We start from the raw sequence: 13789 nt of genomic DNA on the forward strand, positions 1-13789 counted from the left end.
CTATTCCATTATGCAGGTAATGAGTCTTTCAAAAGTATGAGGAGACAGTAATGAGAGACCAGGGCATTAACGAATGATACCGGGCTTTAACTGTGGTGGTCGCATGGAAATCACCACTCGTAATTATGAGCAGGAATGGCTGCTTGACAATTATTGCCTCTTTCTTAAAGTGCTCCTTTACTTCAATGTTATTCATGGAGGTTTCAGCAAAGATGCCCTGTGCTAAATCTCACTTTTGGCAAGGCTTATCAGGCAGTCGGCCACAGAGACGAGCCAGGGAGGGAGAGCGAAAAGAGGAAAAAAAAAAAAGGCTCTTCCTGGCCCAGTTTACTGAGTCATATCCTCAGAGCTAATCATGCAAGTTTTCTAATTCAACTTATTTTATTCTAAACACAACTCTGAGTCCAATAATGCTTGAACTGCATTTCTACCTCTCCCTGTTAAGACAGCTTTCATTCTGGCGTCATTATGAAGCAAAACTCTCATGGCCATTATTTCTGTGTAATGCCTGACTCTAATGAGCTCGGTCTGAGTGGAGTTTTAGAGGCCAGCTATTTATAGCTCTGCTGGGACATGGGTTTAAGAATGAAAAGCGCTTTGACAACTTTGTTACAGAACAAAGGAGATATTCACAATGATTGATAAGGCCCGTCATGGTCAGGCGGCGCGTTTTAAAGCAGCACAGCGGGGGTTAGGGGGTTTAGTGTCCGAACACAGTGAATTGATTTGGAGGACTTTCCTTTGCTGTCGGACAAAGTCACCGCAGTTGGAGCGCCGCTCCAATACTTTGGGTGCTGTAGTTTGTCAAGTGTAAAGTGTATATTCCTCACAGTTATCTGAAGCTGACAGCCACTGACCGTTTACTCATCCTTCATTATTGACCTGCACGGCAGAGGAGAGACGGCTTCCGTACACTTATTTAATTATCTTTAAATTGGTTTGTGAAATGTGTTTATGATTCTCGTTTAATATTTAACATAATCCTCCACGTAAAGCAGAGATTCAGCTGCTTCACTCGAGAAATAGAAACGTCTCTTATACAAAAGAGATAACTCTAAACTCTTGCTCATTACTTCTGCTTCCTGGACTGAAAATGGAGTTTCTATATCGCACCAAACCTAATTGCAACCCATCACCAGCCTTTCTTGGAAATGCTTCGGATTATAAAGAATAAAAAAAAATAGACAATTTGTTGGATATTTTTATCAAAAGCAGCAGCAGGATCCTGAGTGAACACAATGGAGTGAGGCTGTAATTGAGTCGATGTCCATTGAAAACCATTATCTCCAAAGTGTTTCTTTTCAGGAGCTCGGTAAAACAGCCCATTGTGAGATATTTGACAATAACACAATGAAATAATCCAATGGGTTTTTAAAGGAGTTTGCTGGCTGAAGTATAAGTGCCCATAAAGGAGCGTTTAGTTTATAGATTTATCTAATACCTTCTTATTAAAGAGAGGGGGATGATGCACGTGTTAAATCAGACGGTGCTGAAAGGTAGCTCCAGCTGACTCACTTTTTCTCTTGTGACGCAGACGCCGCGTCTCTCTGACAAGTCCTTATTCAGAATGTGTCTGCAGTAATTAGCCGAGCCGAGGCGATGGGGCAGACTGAGCCTCCGCAAAGTGTAAATCTCCCAGCTCCCTCCCAATTAATTCATAAATATTTCAAAATTTCTGACACCCTGTTTGAGCTATGGCTAACATGTAGCTCCATGCAGTCAGACTTCTCTGGCCTTACACATGAAGGCTCCTGTGTTTTATCGCAGCTGTTTAGCATTCAAAGCGCTGCGCGGGCTGTGAGACCTGCATAAACAAAACATGTCGCTGACATTAAAGCGGCGCAAAACTGCTTTGGTTGTCAACACCTTCAAATAGCAGCGAGAGGAGGATGTTCTAAAAATCGTCACTTCAGTGCCTTCTGTCATGTCGCTTTGAGAAGTCAGCGTTTCAGCTTTTAAAGCATTTTGTTTTATTAATGGAAGCTGCTTCCCTCGTCTTCCTACGTGGAATCTTGTGTCACATTTAGGAAGAAAAGAGGAGAAAACATAAATGAATTAATGGTGTCCTTTGGAGCGGCTGATATGGCCACAGCAGGCCGAGCTTTAGCCAGCTGGTGTCCACTCTTCACTGCTTCCTCTTCTTCTCCCCTCTGTGAAGGGGGAAAAAAAAAGAGGAAGATTTGGACCACGTCCCAACGTACTGTATCATTCATGCTCCGCTGTCACACATCAAGCTATATTCACCGAGCTCCAGGGAGCGCGGGGGTATTGATGAGGGCTCAGTGTGCCAGACTCTGAATGAAGATAAAGACGTTAGCTGACACCGGAGCTTAAACAAGAGAGGATAATTACACAGCAAGAAGCAAGAAATTAACTTTATTAAAAATATTACACTGCATGGGCACATGTTCATACAGCTGTTGTGCTCTGCTGAAAAAAACGAGCCACTCAACTTTGTAAAGGTTCTCCTGGGAGATTCTGCCTGAGTTAGTTTTAGTCTGTCAGTCAACAATGAGAAGTGTGCCTTTTAAAAGGCTCTTTTTTTGGCTCCTGCCCAATGTGAGAAAATAAGACTGCTTCTCCTTTTCATCATACAAATGTTCAGGTTTTGGTGCCTGTTGTTGTTTAATGTCTGGCCCGCACTAAAAGATTTTTCAAATCAGATGTTGAAAGTGTGACCCCACACATGACGTATATAATCATAGATTTGACAGTCTCGCTAAAACAGCACACCACACACTAACAGATTCCATTCACCAACAACCAGAGTCTGACTCTCAAAACTGGAAATCTCACAAAATCTCTCTAATGAGACTTTAGAGGAAACAAACATTGCGGACGACGGGCAGGAAGAATTGGCGATGGACTGTTTTACTGAAAACTCAGGAAGAAAAAAGAACAAACTGTGAATGAAGCGGTGGAGTGGCGGCATGAACACGGGCTGTACATGTTACTCGATGCTCATCATTTGCTTTTGTCACCATGGCTGCAGTTATTGTGCTTCCTTCTTCAGTCAGCTTGCTTCCCCATTGGCTATCGTTTAATTTCACGTGACGATCCACAGAATGCGTGCTCGTTGTCATGTTTAATTTTTGCGATTTTGGAAGAAGATGGAGCAGAACGGGGGAAGTAAAATCACTCTTAACAGACTGCACACCACCGGAACATCTGGAGAGATAATCTTTAGAACTAAATCTGTGGAAAAGTCGGGACTTTGCTTACGATTGTCGGACGGGTGGAATCTGGTCCAAAATGGGCCCGATTATCTTGTAGTGTGTACCCTGCTCAAGAGGCGATCTTTGTGACTCCATCAGAGCATCAGCGTTGGTCCTCTGAGTGTCCTTCCTGCTTAATTAAATTAAGTCGTAAACATCAGTCAGTCGTGTACGCACTACTTCTCTTTTATCGTTCTAATACGACAGCACAGGAGTGAGTGACACTGACATTTCATGGGTTAACAGTCTAATTAAACACATGTCCAAACAATTTCTCTCTGCTTTCAAAACAATAGCAGTGTTTTTTAACTCAGAGTATAGCTGACCTCTGGGCTAATTGCAGATTAAGGCCACTAATTAAAATAAGCAAAGCAATGAAAACAAAATTAAGCTCTGGCATGTTTGGAGTTTTAATAACAGCAGGCCTGTATAGAACACTAAGCTTGCCATTTGGCTTCCTATGATATGATGAGGTAGACACAGGCGGTTTGTCGTCTCAGTTCGTGTAATCTCTGCTTGAATTCCTTTAACGCACACAAAAAGTACCAAGATCAGGCAGCATTAATTAGATTACAGGCCCTCCTTAGCCTCCCGTCTTCATCCCTCCTCCGACGAGTGATTGGCGACTGAATACTTTTACGAGCTAAACTTAAATGATGGCAGTCATCCAGAAGGTCACGCAGGAATCAGATTGGCTGGAAGTCCCTGCTCGACGAAAAGGATATTTCAGCAGTGATTTTACCTGATGAAATTTGATCTCTGACCCACTTTTCAAATTTACATATTCATCTTCACTGCAGGTGGGTGCCGTTATTGGCTGAAATCCTCGCTGCACAGTGTGACTCAAAGGCACAAATATCACATCTAGGTGGTGGAGTCGGAGGGATGAATGAGCAGGAAAACCTCCGCCTGAGATAAAAAGCCGGCGTTTGATTAATTAATGAAGCCACCTTGTCGCAGAACAATTACAAACCACATAAAGATGAAACAAAAACAGGAACCTGCTTCTTTTTCAAGCTGAGAAATCAAAGGTGTCTGACCTTCCTCTGTAGTTCGGGAAGCTCTCTCTCCCCTCCAGAGCGAGCTGTCTGCTCCGACTCCTCCAGATGAGTGAGTGACACTTCAGAGTTTGAACACAATCATGCTGCAAGATGGGATCTGACAGTTTGCACCAACTTTAGTCACAGGAGGAAAGTAGACAGACAACCAACTGTCTTGTTGTGCTACATTTTATTCTTCCCCGTCGCTGTTTCAGGTATTTCAAGTAGAGATGTTTGTAGCCGCGCCAGATGTTCCCATCGTCTCTCTCCGTCAGCGTGCTAATCGCAAAGCTGCCACAAATCAATTTGCAGGAAATAAATGTGTAAAAAAAAGACAGGACAGTGGGTTTCTCACAACATCACAGGTATTTAGAGTGTTTTTTGATTTTCGTGGCGCCATGCTGGCAAATGCTGCGGCTGAAGCCATCGTGTTTTTGGGATATCACTCAGTAATAATGAAAAGTATTCACTGTAACTGAATATGTCCGTTAAATAATATCTTCCATTATGTCAGAAAATACACTTGAAATGTTGGGGAGTAGAAATGTGGGGAGAGATGAGATGATATCTTAAACCCCTCTAGCAGGGGCCTGCAGGTGGATGCCGGGGTGGTGGTGGTGCAGGGCAGTACTGGCATGGACAGAGCAGATGGAGAGGCTGAAATCTTGCCGCTTAAGTAGAGCGGCCAATTGAGAGAAAGTGTTTTACATGTGAGTGTTGAAAATGAGGCATTTCAAGAGTGTACAACAGTGCAGCTTGAGTTGACAGCCTGATCTAGCTCACGGGCCTCGCTCCATTCAGGCCAGACTCAAGACTAGAGGAGGAACCGATTACAATCCCAGAAAGCACTCACGGCTTAAAGCCTAAATATCAAACATGTCTGAAATTATTGGGACGTCCTCATGAGTCTGCGAGCAGTACGGTAGGTTTAAGATTAGACCAGGAAAAGCCTTACGTTATCAGAGAATCTGGTCTGAATGTCGGTACAGACCAAGGGCTCAAAACCAGATTCCTCCCTCTCTTGATTGGAGGGGCAAAATGGGCCCAATCCTGTAGTCTGAGTCCAGATTTATACCTTTTAATAAACACCTATAATATATTGGATAGGATAGCTGAAGAGGGACAGGACGTGTGGAGAGGAGAGAGTGGAGGATGCACTAAATGATCAGCAGCCAGGCAGTTGAACCCGGGGCGCCTGCTCTGCCAACTGACCCAAACCAGCGCCACGGGCTGCACCATTTTGGAAGAATCTGACATCAGCTTGACAAGCGCACTGACAGTTACTTATTGAACAAAAGCTCACCATCTCCTACTTCCTGTTGACAAACAACCTCACGCTGTGTGCACGCTGCAAGTGTGGCCGCTAAAAGCAAACACTCAGCAGCACGTCCGCTCCTTGAACATTTGTTAACCTGTACCGGGGTGAGGTGACACTGATAACGGGAATACACTCACTGAATAGGCGCCTGGCGTAACTTAAAGCCAGTAGCAGCAATGTTGCGTGCTTATTTACAGGCAGTGACACACGGACTGCATGCACAGCGGTCAGTTCACTGTGTGCTCTGTTTAAGGGCTGCTCTAATGTGATATCAGACTGACTTTCCCTGTAGATAAGTCGCGGAAAACCAGGAGAGCCAGAGTTTTCCTTTTGCACCAAGCAACAATACATTAGCAGCTTGATGTGTTCAGTATTCGTTCAGCTCGATCACTAAATATATTTTTTACAAAGGCAGACATGGGTGTAAACTGCAACTTGACTAATTGATGGGGCATACGTCTAGTTATATTAACTTTAGTCATTTGTTGAGAACAGCCATGCTTCTGGGGTAGTTACAGCAGAATATTCACTCTCAGCATCCATCCTTGTAGCACCACAACAACACGGTGTAAGGCACACATCTGGGAGTTTAATTGGGTACCTCTAACACATGAGATTCAACTTGTTTTTTTTGTTTGTTTTTGTTCCATTACATATGTTTGCCGGGAGAGTCTGCATGATCCTGTCCCTTCCTATCTCAATTTCAGCTTCTGGTTGAAACCACCATTGCAGTCGTCTCTCCCACTTCACTTGTTTTCCTTCATGGCAACGTTTCATTTGCTTTGCAGAGTGAAGCAGTGCCCTGTGTGCTTCCGACTTTGCCAGCCATTTGTACGCCTCCTTCCTCCTCCAGTACCCTGCAGCTGTGAATTCTGCTCCGTGGCCGTGTTTATAAAAAGAAAGAGCACCTCGCTTTCTCTCCCGCTTACAGTAATTGGCCAACAAAACTGTGATCAGTTTTTAATGAATTATGAGCATGCACATTAGAAGTGCTGTAAGCAATGAAGGCCACAGTATTGATAGATCGGGCACAATTGAAATGCAGGGACGTACTGTGAGCACTTCTCATTCTTTACATCACCTTGTCTTTTGTTTGCTCCAACCCTGCTTCTTCCTCCAGAGCCCCCGTCACCTGGGCCTGTTTGGGATTCAGGCCCTGCCCCGGCAGATACTCCCACAACATTCTCCTCTCACCAGCCTGACACAGTGTTACGGGGGAGTCATGACCATCCCAGATAAATAAGAAGCTCAACTTGTTTACTTGTGGTCAGGAGACACGTCTTTATGACCACCCAACATTTCAATGTCAGGGGACTACATAAAGTAAACAGCTATTAGTGGAGCGTGAGGATGTGTTTTTAAGAATCATTATGCACTTTAACATTTGCATACTGCACACAACATTTACATTTACATACTGTGTGTGTATGCGTGTGTCCAGATCAGCGCAGTGGTGGATCACACCGGTGGATCAAAGGTGGAATAAATGTTCATTCCACCGTTCAATGAAATCTATTATCAGGACTTTTTTTTGAACATCAGGCACTGAGTCTCGGTTGAGCATTTGTCGACAGTTTGCAGTATCCATTGAAATACTGTGGCTTACAATTCAAAAGAGAAGGCTTCCTAGAATTGGATTCTGATCCAATCCTAAGTAGAGTTAAAGCCAGTACCCTCGAGCTGTTTGGATGTAAATCCATCTCTCTACATCTCTCCAAAGCTCTCGTCTTGATTGCTATTTGGATTCCTTGCTGCATGCAGGGCATGAATAAGTGAGCAGAATCTTGATCTTCTGCAGAATACATGTTCTCGCTTTAAAGCAGATCGACACACTTCCTCTTTTAGGTTGGTCTGCATTTTTCTAATAAGTTAAGAACACAGATAAAAGGCAAATGCCCTTAAAACCCTGTTTACACAGCAGGAGATGACTTACTGAACCCTCTTAATGATATTGAGATTTACATGAGATTGTGGTGATGTCTTCATCCGAGCAGCCGCATCATCTCACACTCAGTAAGAAAGGTTGGGGTTTGTGTACCTTGAAGCATTCGGAGTTAAACACAGACAATAGATTGAATCCCTGGTGCTGTCAAACCTCACACTCCTGCACACTAAGATGGTTATTTATACGCCTTGCATTGTATAAAAAGAAGGAACACAATGTTCCCTAGCTGTTCTGAATAGAAATCTTAATTAATTAATAAATCTTGGCAGCAGAACCATTCCTGACCGACAAAAAAACAGGACAATGAAGCCCACAGATGGCAGCGGGGAACAGTGTCTCTGTGTGTAAGCTGATAAGTCATGCACTGATGAGTCCATTTCTTAATTGCAATGAAAACTCATTTTCAAATCTGGCTGAAGAGGTAGGGTTATTAATTGATCTTTTAATTAAAAAGCCTGCGTTCCCCGAGTTCTCTTGGCAAACAATAGTTTGTAGCTAAATAAATCATATTCAGTTTTGAAGCACAGCAATTAATCATTAATAGTCACATGAGGATTACTTAGGGGCGAGAGCCCGGGTGAAGCCCCGTACATTAAGGTGTGAATCTGTCTGAACAGAGCGCGTCCATTAATATGGGACGGAGAGAAGGTCAAACATTTTATTCATCATTAACGTGCTTGTTTGCATGCACTTTGTAGAGATGTACAATTAGAGACATCATCTTTGTTTAGATGACAAGCTCCGCATTATGTGCGTGTAATGGAAGCTGGTTTTTGTGATCGACCCGCACCCGACCATTTGTCACCCGGCGGGGCCTTACAGCACCCATTTTTCTGCCGCGCCTGTGCTATTCCTGGACCCAACCCCGTACCCCCATCTGGTGGAGTCACCACGGCTCGAGGAATGATTTACAGCCCCACCACAGCATTCTCCAGACACTAAATTACCTGGATTATTGGGCCTTCATGATTTTTAGTGCACTACTTTGCATTACTCTCCAAATCCTGATGGTGTATTGCACAATATATGATGATATAGCACATGCCGGCGAGTTGAAATTGGAATTATTGGATTGGGCTGGATTTTATGGGTGCGATCTGTCTTAAAAGATCTCACTGCCAGGATCTAAATTGGAAATACTTGATATTATTGATATGCATATAAAATGAGAGCATTTGGACCACCTACAAAATCAGTGTTTTTTATATACATTCCAAAATGTTGCAAAAGTTAAATGACTTTAGTGGCGAGGGGGACGATTTGGACTTGAACTTTTGAATTCATCTAATTTGCTAGAAACTGTAAAGCAGTCCGACACAAGACAAATCTGGGTTTATAGTGACTATATACGATTATTCCTTGATTCCTTTGTGGTTTAAATCTAATTTTGCTTGCCAGGATTTTATCCAACTTCAATTAGAAGACAGTAATCCAAGTTAACCGTATAAATATAAAAAGGAAATCCTTTGAGCCTAATGAAGAAAGCTGTGTTCTTCTTGGCAAATAGCTGCTCCAGTTGGTAATAAATAAAAGCGAGCACATCAAAATGCTTCCTCTTCCAAAAAGGACAACAGCTACATGAAAGGAGCAAATTTAGACAGGCTTTCTGGCACTGCTGCTGTGGACTCGGTTTTAGCGTGAGAGACGGGGGGGGGGCTCTGTGCGTGAGGTTTTCAGGTATTGACACACCTGCCTGCGCCGCCATGTCCACTGTCCGAGTAGCTGTAGAGCCGGACAGCCAGGTCACCCTGGTGCTTTCAGAGGCTTCAGATAATCAATGGCCGCACAATGACACCAATGGAGGATTACGGGGATTCACTAAGCCTCTGTCAGTCGGCATACTGCATTGATTTTTTTTCATACTTGTTATTGGCTTATTTTTTCTGTTCTGTAGAGCACTTTCACAATTTTTTCTCCATGTTCCCGAGCTTTTTAAAAAAAAGAATATTGTCCAGCATTTCTCTAGAGCACATTGTCAAACGCTACCACTCGAAAGCTTTAGTGACCCTCTTATTCTTTGCTGCAGGTTGTTGCTGCTCTTTTGCAAAGATGCTGAAAGGGCCTGTAACTTATTCGCAGGCTGTCTTTATGATGGGGTTTCCATTAATGCTGGTTGTGATTAAAATAGATACAGGTCTGAGGCAAAGTTTGAAGAGATGTGTGAAGTTTCTCATGCAATAAGAGTCGGAAAAAGTGCCCTTTGAGTTTCGCAAACACGAGGGTACACACACACACAGCCAGCACAGACATCCAGTCAAGGTCTACTAATACCCCCCAGCATGGCATCCAACATTTCATACAGTGATAAATGAACAGGAAAAGCCCTAGCATAACCCATTGCTCGATTCACTCTCCCAAGTCCTTCGGATTATTCCGCCCAGCCATGGAAGACGGAAAAACACAACTATAATTGGCACACATACGCAAGGACGGAAAATCTACATACAGCAGTCATACGAGCGTGCTCATTAGGATGCGGGAGAAGGTTGGTGGAAGGGCATCCATCATCACAGAGCACGCTGTCACCTCCCTGCGCCTCTCCTACATGATCATACGCCTCATGTACAAATGCTCACATGTATCTTTTTCACCTTGCACAGATCTGTTGCATCCCTCCTCATCTATCTGTGTGGATTCTCACAGGTTGGCAGAGAGCCCACGCATACAAAAGACCCATATCGCATTCTCTTCATAAAAATGAATGACAAAATGCATATACGTGCTGAAAAGATGCATCATGCGCCTGGAATACGCATCTCATTCAGCAGGAATCAACTATTCATGCACGTTCATTGCATAGATTGGTCATTGTGTGCAGTTTGGGGAGTGTGATGCCAGTTAATACCTTGGGCTCGTGTTGTCCGAGGCTGCATCAGTCCACATTGAGGTCATCCGTTAGGAACATCTCCAAATGCAATTGGAAGTAAAGGTTTGCAGGCGCTTGGCCAAGCCCTTCCACTGGATACAGGCTACAGCTCTGACTGACAGCTCGCTCTTAAAGGCTCATTGTCAGGAATATAAATAGTCCACATCTCACTTTCAGACATAGCTGGGCAATTTACTGCTAGCTGCAGCACTGACCCTAAGAGTGTGGTCGCTTTCCATCTTTCAGAGGCTTTTAATCAGAATCCGTATGAATGGCACAAAGTAATTTAGCTTGTTTTGTGTGTCAGATGGCTGAGGATCTGATTGTGTGTTCAGAGCAGTTTTATTATTTGTCAGGCTTTCGGGAGGAAAGCCAAGTTTACACAATACACAATGTCAGATTGAGCCCTGTGCTTTATTATGATTGTTTTTTTCCTGTTTTCTTGCTTCTGTTGATTAGAAGAGAAACAGGAAACCAGTCATGATTATACCTGTGGGTACGGGCCGCGGGATTCATTCAGGTCTGCGTGGAAAAGTGCTACTTACAACAACGACCACTTGTAATCAAGCTCTAAAAGATGGTCGTTTTATTCTGTTCACACTCCAAAGTTTAGGAATTCAGCTTCACTCTGATAAAGCTCAATAATTACAAATGTAATAAGTGAAACACTTTATTCCCATTATGTGCCGAAGGGAATGGCAGGAGCGATGGGATTTTTTTTTTTTTGTATTGCCAGTTTAGCCCGACCACATTTTGTATCCAACAAAATGCCATTGTTGTAAGTCTATTTAACTTCAATTATTAGTTTCATTTCTTTCAAGGCTGGTTACTGAAAGCAGGGTAAATATTTGAAGAACAAAAGGAGTGGGCTGCTGCAGAGACGGCCCGTATGTAAGGCTGCCTTCACAACACAGGCAGAAAGATTTACACCACATTTCAGCACATGAAAGGAGCCTCATTTTGCATTTGCAGAACCTTCCTGTTCTATGAGTCTTTGAACTTCCATTAAGCCATTTATCACCATGCAGTGCAATTCATTTCATTTTTTTCCAACATTGGGCATGGATGGCTCTCCCCTCCCCAGCTCCGCCTCTGCAGGCTCTGAGTGTGGAGTTTACAGTTTGTCCGGGATATCAGAGGTGGTCAATTTCAAATTCAAGCATTTCCTCACCAGTGCTCCTTAAACCTTTCCCTTTTGATTGTCTTCTAACTGGCGGAAACGCAGATGTTTCTTTTGACTGCTGACATCACTTATCCCTTTGTTTCTCTCCAGTTGCTCCATCCATCCATGAGATGAAAAGCAATGGCGTTGGTCTGGGACGCACAGCTCTGCTACGGTGCGAAGCAGCTGCCGTTCCTTCTCCGACGTTCGAGTGGTACAAGGGCGAGAAAAGGTGAGTCCAGCGAGATCCTACGAGTCGTCTTGATTAAGTGTTTTGGCAGCGTCATGCGGATGTCCACGGGATGCAGCTGCGCAACAGTTCAGTGGAGAGAGGTGAAGCGAAGTTGTTAACATTTTCCATTTGATTTACGGGAACTGGAAGCCAGTAAACAAACTATTATCTGTAAACCGAGGTGCAGGGGTCGCTGGAGAGATACACGCTGAGCTAATTTGACGATTAATAGGTCAATTCTTGTTTGTAGACATGTTAGCATTAAAATGTGATCTTAAGGGCCAAGTTTCTTGTTTGTTTGCCTTTTCCCAGAGACAGAGCTTCTGTTTAGTCTCACATTCATCCTGCCTCTGAGGATCGCCCAAATAAATGTTCCAACAAGAGTCATTTGTGCCTTGTCCTCTCTCTGCATCCTAATAAAATGTTTGCTGGCGACTGGCTTAAATCATTCGTGGCACATACATCAATCAGTCTAGATTCAAGTGTCAGTTCTTGAATTTAAAAACCAAATTACCCCCATTACCCACTCCTGGTGAGCACAATTTCAATCATCAGCTCACACTGTGCTAATTGTAATTATGGGGTGGATTCAATTTATTCAAATTGCTAAGGAGGCAAGTTTGGCGTGATTCTAGTCTTTGCTTAATTCGAGGACTTGGTTTTTTTTGCGACTTCTTCCATGGCTTAGTGGTGATTTCTTCATTTCCTCCTCATCATGAAAAGGACGTCAGTAAGAGACCCTATGGCACAGAACACGTGTAGCATCTGTGCCAGATTAACAATGGCTGCGACTCCTCCATTGCTTCTTATTCCGCTCTGTGTTGATGCAGCCACACTATCAGTGCGGAGCTGCTGCGGAAGCAGTGTGACAGTTGTGACAAGCAAATGTTTCTCTTGATGTGTCACTGCTTTCATTCTTCAATAAAAGTGGTTGTGTTTTTTTTATGTGCGTGTATGCAGGGAAGCAGAGGAGGGGGGTTTCTTTCACGACGACAGAGGGGAGCATTGACTGGTTTGATGTTGAACTAGTGTAGAGGCGAGACACCCGCCGAGATTATCAGTGAATGTTCAGCTAACATTTGAGGAGGTCGCCATGGGAGAAGGAACAACAGATTTGCGGATATTTGCTGGACATAAGGTCACACATAGTGTTTCAACTCGGAGCGCCTCTAAAAACAACTCGAGCCAAGCTAGAGATCATGGGGGGGGCTTAAGCGAGGCCAAGATAGAAACACGTCTCCTCTCTGGAGCTTTCTAATGCCAAATGTGAAACTGAAGCAGCAACAGAGACCTCAGTGATGGAAATAAAGTCTATTATATTCTCACAGAGGAGACGGAGCAGCATATGTCATTTCAGAGTGAATTTTAATCCCTACAGGCTGTTAGAGATCATCACAACCACCAAAGTAAACAACTAAATATTTGTCAATTTCGCAGCACAGATGCTGGGCACAACTGGAATAGGATTTATAGTAATCCCCCTGCACCTGCAACACAACGATGAACAACATGTCAAGTGGCACCCAGCTGGTTCACCTCTAGGTCATTTCTCTCCCCTCTCACTGCTTCAAAGTGTCTCTCCAAGGCAGAAGCGGCGCACCAAGGGACAAATAGATCTGTTGAAGAGGGTGATGAAGTACTGTACGATCTGAACATCCACTAAAGGATGACAAACATTTGTCCCTTCCTTGACTCATGCCACCTCCCCCCCCACACCCCGCTGATACACTTTGTGTGCGGGTGAGATATAAAAGATTCATTTGTCGTGTTTGTGTTCTGTTTGCAGGATTATCAAGGGTCAAGGCATCGACATCAAGAACCTCAGCTCCAGATCAGTCCTCGCAGTGAACAACATGACAGAGGATCGTTACGGGAACTACACATGTGTCGCCTCCAACAAGCTAGGGACGGCTAATGCCAGTGTGCCTCTCATTCGTAAGTTGCCATTCTACCTGCTTGTGGCTGAACTGGAGTGGTGAAGAGTCGGAGGGCCTGAAAGAGTGTTGTGGAT

General features: G+C 43.8%; 1 protein-coding gene across 2 annotated transcripts in view; it reads left to right on the forward strand.

Annotated features, from left to right (window-relative positions):
• Positions 1-13789, forward strand: part of negr1 (neuronal growth regulator 1) — a 146141-nt gene that overhangs the window by 88479 nt on the left and 43873 nt on the right. For both annotated transcript variants that reach the window (XM_069680020.1, XM_069680021.1), the window contains exons 5-6: positions 11658-11778; positions 13565-13713. In XM_069680020.1, the coding sequence (XP_069536121.1) occupies positions 11658-11778; positions 13565-13713 (270 nt within the window). The remainder of the gene's footprint in view (positions 1-11657; positions 11779-13564; positions 13714-13789) is intronic.

Source organism: Semicossyphus pulcher, unplaced genomic scaffold, assembly GCF_022749685.1.
Source record: "Semicossyphus pulcher isolate SPU_LCO1_2020_fin unplaced genomic scaffold, fSemPul1.0.p SCAF_4, whole genome shotgun sequence".
Taxonomy (NCBI): Eukaryota; Metazoa; Chordata; class Actinopteri; order Labriformes; family Labridae; genus Semicossyphus; species Semicossyphus pulcher.